Source organism: Propithecus coquereli, unplaced genomic scaffold (assembly GCF_000956105.1).
Source record: "Propithecus coquereli isolate 6110/MARCELLA unplaced genomic scaffold, Pcoq_1.0 Scaffold59, whole genome shotgun sequence".
Taxonomy (NCBI): Eukaryota; Metazoa; Chordata; class Mammalia; order Primates; family Indriidae; genus Propithecus; species Propithecus coquereli.
In genome coordinates, this window is record NW_012151840.1 from 5,529,067 (window position 1) to 5,532,892 (window position 3,826).

Genomic DNA, 3,826 nt, shown 5'->3' on the forward strand with positions numbered 1-3,826 from the left:
AGCTAGGATTACAGGCGTGAGCCACCGCGCCCGGCCCACAAACATTCTTGTTCACATCTCCTGGTGGCCTGCGTAGGCAAGAGCTTGGCATATACTTAGGAGTAGAATTTCTGGATTGTAGGGTATGTGAGTGTTCAGCTTTAGAGGGGAATAATGCCAGATTGCTTTCTAAAGCTGTACCAGATTACACTCCCACCAGCAATATATGAGATTCTTTTGATTCTCTAGCAACTAGTAAAGTCAGACTTTTTGATTTTTGCCAATCAAATGGTTATAAAATGGTATCTCAGTGTAATGTTGATCTGCATTTCCCTGATCACGCTGAGATACTCCCTGAAGATTTGACTATCTCTTCATATATATATTGACTATGTTTGTTTCTTTTTCTGTGAAATTCTTGTTTGTTCAGCTTGTTCTATTTTTTTTTCATTTTCTTACTGATTTATAGGAGTTCCTTACATATTTTACATTAGACTGATTCTTTTATTGGACATATAAGTTGCACATATCTCCTTGCAGCATATAAATTGTCTTTTATTTGCTTTAAGTTATCTTTTTTATTAACAGAAGTTTTTAATGTTAACGTAGTCACATTTATTAGATTTTTCCCTTTATGGTTAATGCTTTTTGTTTAAGAAATTGGTTTTTCTCCCGAGTATCAGCTGTTCGCAGGAATGATGGATAAAAGGCGCGGGAAGAAGATAATTCGAGTCCGCAGGCAATTTAAGAATTCCATTCCAGGCTATAGTTTGTACTTCCTGTCTTACTAAACCTTTCAGTATCATAAAGGTGCCAGATGGCTCAGTTGTAATTTCACTTCTTTTCATTTCCCTGACGATCTCTGATGGAAGCGGTAATGAACCGTGAAATGGCCAAGCAGTGAGGACCTGGTTACCCAGGGGGAGGTAATACAGTGTTGCCATAGTCAAAAGTTGATTCTTAATTTAGCTGAAAGGTGACAGTGGGCAGATAGACTGAAGGTACAAATATGAATCTAAATGCCTTCCTTTGGATATGTCTATTTAGAGTTCCATCAGATTGAAGTCAGTTGACTTATAATCGTCTTCTGTTATTTTGTTTGTTTAGGCTTATTTATAAAGCTGGATCCTGATAAAAGTCTGACATAAAAGAGCTGCTGGTGGATTCCACACCATTCTGCATAAGGCTGTCCCCCTCCGGAAGAAGCAGTTGTCTCCTCTCCTACTCTGCTCACCCACTGCTGAATCCCCTGTAGGGAGAAGCCTGCTGACCTTCCTAAGCAGTCTTCTGAATACAATTCTAGGAACTCAGTTTCCACCTTCTAAACTTTTTAGCACAGAAACAGTGAGAGTATCAGCAATTCTTCGTGTCTCCTTAGGATATGTGTTTTGGTTCTCCTGAGATTTGAACGGGCTACTTACAGTTGCACAGGCATGATGTCTGTCCCACTACAGACTGGAGAAAAAAAAATTTTAATAATTTCGTTTAATCTTTTTAAAATTTCATCATATAACAGAGGTAAAAATATTTAGGTTACATATATTGCCTTTGCCCCACCCAAGTCAGAGCTTCAAGCGTGTCCATCCCCCAGACGGTGCACACCGCACCCGTTAGGTGTGAATATACCCATCCCCGCCTCCCCCCTCCCTGGAGAAAAAATTTGTGTTGAAACTTTTACTGCAAACTTGGAAATGCTAGAAAACCAAATGAAGGAGTAAATACGTAGGTGTGTGTACATATGTGTGTGTGTGTGCATATACATACACATTGTAAGTTACAAAGCTAGCTTCGTTGTATCTAAACAAATAAATCTTTTTGGTCAGAGTAGGAGACACAACCAGTTCCTGTAGGAATGGATACCTCACATCAGTTGTCTGGGATTCTAGATATTAAACTACTGTGCCATTTCTAACGTGGGCTGTCGCGTCTTCCCTGCAGCATAGCTGTCACTGGAAGGAGGCTGAATTAGTTCCCTAAGGCTGTTGTGACAAAGCACCACAAACCGAGTGGTTTAAACCAACATCAACTTATTGTCTCACGGTTCTGGAGGCCAGAGGTCCAAAATCAAGGTGTCAGCAAAGCTGTTCTGTCTCTGAAGGTGCTAAGGAAGGAGCTGGTCCATGCCTCTCTCCTAGCTGCTGGTAGCTTCAAGCATTCCTTGGCTTGTAGCCACATCACTCCAGCCCTCCATCTTCACATGTCATCCTCTCTGTGTGTCTTCACATCATCTTCCCTCTGTGCATATTTGTCTCTGTGTCCAAATGTCCCGTTTTTATAGGGACACAAGGGGAGGGGGAGAGCAAAAAAGAAAGAAAAAAATACAGGGGACACTAGTCATATTGGTAGGGCCCACTTGAATGACCTCATTTTAACTCAATTACCTCTGTAAAGACTGTGTTTCCAAATAAGGTCACATTATGTGGTACTGGACATTAGGACTTCAACTTACCTTTTTAGGGGGGGACGCAATTCAGGTAAGACTAAAAATGAAGGGGGAGACTAATGTTCTGGAAAGCATTCTGCTTCCTAATGCAGGCAGTAAATTATCTGGGCTTCAGTTTCTTGCCTTTCTTTTCCTTTATTGAAAGTTTAAGCTGAACTATATGAAATCACCATTTTTGAAGGTCAGAATGGTTGAATATTGACAGTCTCCTGTAGTCTTACCTGAGAACTTAGGGTAAGCCTTGTGCTGCCTACCCAGTCATCCTTCCGTAGCCAAAAGATCAGCGGGAGCCCTCCACTGCCAGAGCCGACTGACCCTGGGATGGCCAAGCCAGAAGGAGACCCAAGTCCTGGAGGCTCTGTCTCCAGTGTCAAGCTGCAGGAAAGGGACCAATAGATGGGGAGCTCAGCAGAAGAGGGAGGGACAGGACAGAGGTGAAGCTGGAAGTTCCTTCTCCCTGGAAACTGACAGAGCTTGGGAACGTGCCTGGCAAATGGCTGAGCTCTCAGCCCTGCAATTTACATGTCTGGCAACAGCCAGCCTTTATTCCTAGTCTTCCTTCCAGCTAATCCTGAAACTGCAGACACAGTGGGCTCTTATGACAACTGTATCTCACGTGTCGAAAAGTGTGAAGCTGAAGGAGTGAGCCAGCACTGCTGTCTGGTTTCACTTAACACGGGGAAAGGAAGTTTCAACAGCGAAGGTGCTTTACTCCCATCATTTGGTTTATCCGACAGGCTTGCAAAGCTGCTGTAGCGCATCAGACCTCCCCCCAAGGCAAAAGAACCCAACCAAAAGAAGGCCCCATGACCAGTTTTTTTCTTCCTATGAAGTATGCTCACCCCCCTTTCTATCCACGTTTATAGTTTTAGTTCTCACACTGGTCTGAGCCTGTCCAGGGTCATTGCAGCACGTGAGTGAGACCTGCAGGAGAGCCACTAAAGGACAAGCTCAGTCACTTTAATACAGGGTTTCCTCATGGCCAGCGAGGAAAAAATGGTTTCCCTGCTTTATAGCAGCCTATTCGTAGGCTTCCCCAGACCCCGGCTTTCTTGCCCTCATCAGTTGTATTTTGACAAATACGTGAAACGGCAAGAGGTGGCTGAACGGTCAGAAGGAAGAAGGGAGGTGCCATCAGAACTGTGGCTCGTCGCACTCCGTCATTGGCTTGCTGCGTGACCTAATGGAACTATTCCGCGTTGTCTGTTTCTGCCTGTACGCTGCATGGTAAATAACATTTTGAATGACGATTCCCACCCGTTACCTTCTCGGGACTCTTGGCCCTCCCTGTCCTGGGGAGTTCTGAGGCCAAATTATTGTTCTACCTAATAACTGGCCATCATGACCCTACACAAACATATATTTTTCAGTGCCACGTACACAACATGGAGGAGACAGCAAGTC

The 3,826-nt window shown here is 43.8% G+C and overlaps 1 protein-coding gene across 1 annotated transcript in view; it reads left to right on the plus strand.

Annotated features, from left to right (window-relative positions):
- THEM4 (thioesterase superfamily member 4) overlaps positions 1 to 1,476 on the plus strand; it is a 51,602-nt gene extending 50,126 nt beyond the window's left edge. Inside the window, exon 6 of the mRNA XM_012658510.1 lies at positions 1,087 to 1,476. Within this exon, the coding sequence (XP_012513964.1) occupies positions 1,087 to 1,127 (41 nt within the window). The 3' untranslated portion in view covers positions 1,128 to 1,476. The remainder of the gene's footprint in view (positions 1 to 1,086) is intronic.
- Positions 1,477 to 3,826: the final 2,350 nt, after the last annotated feature.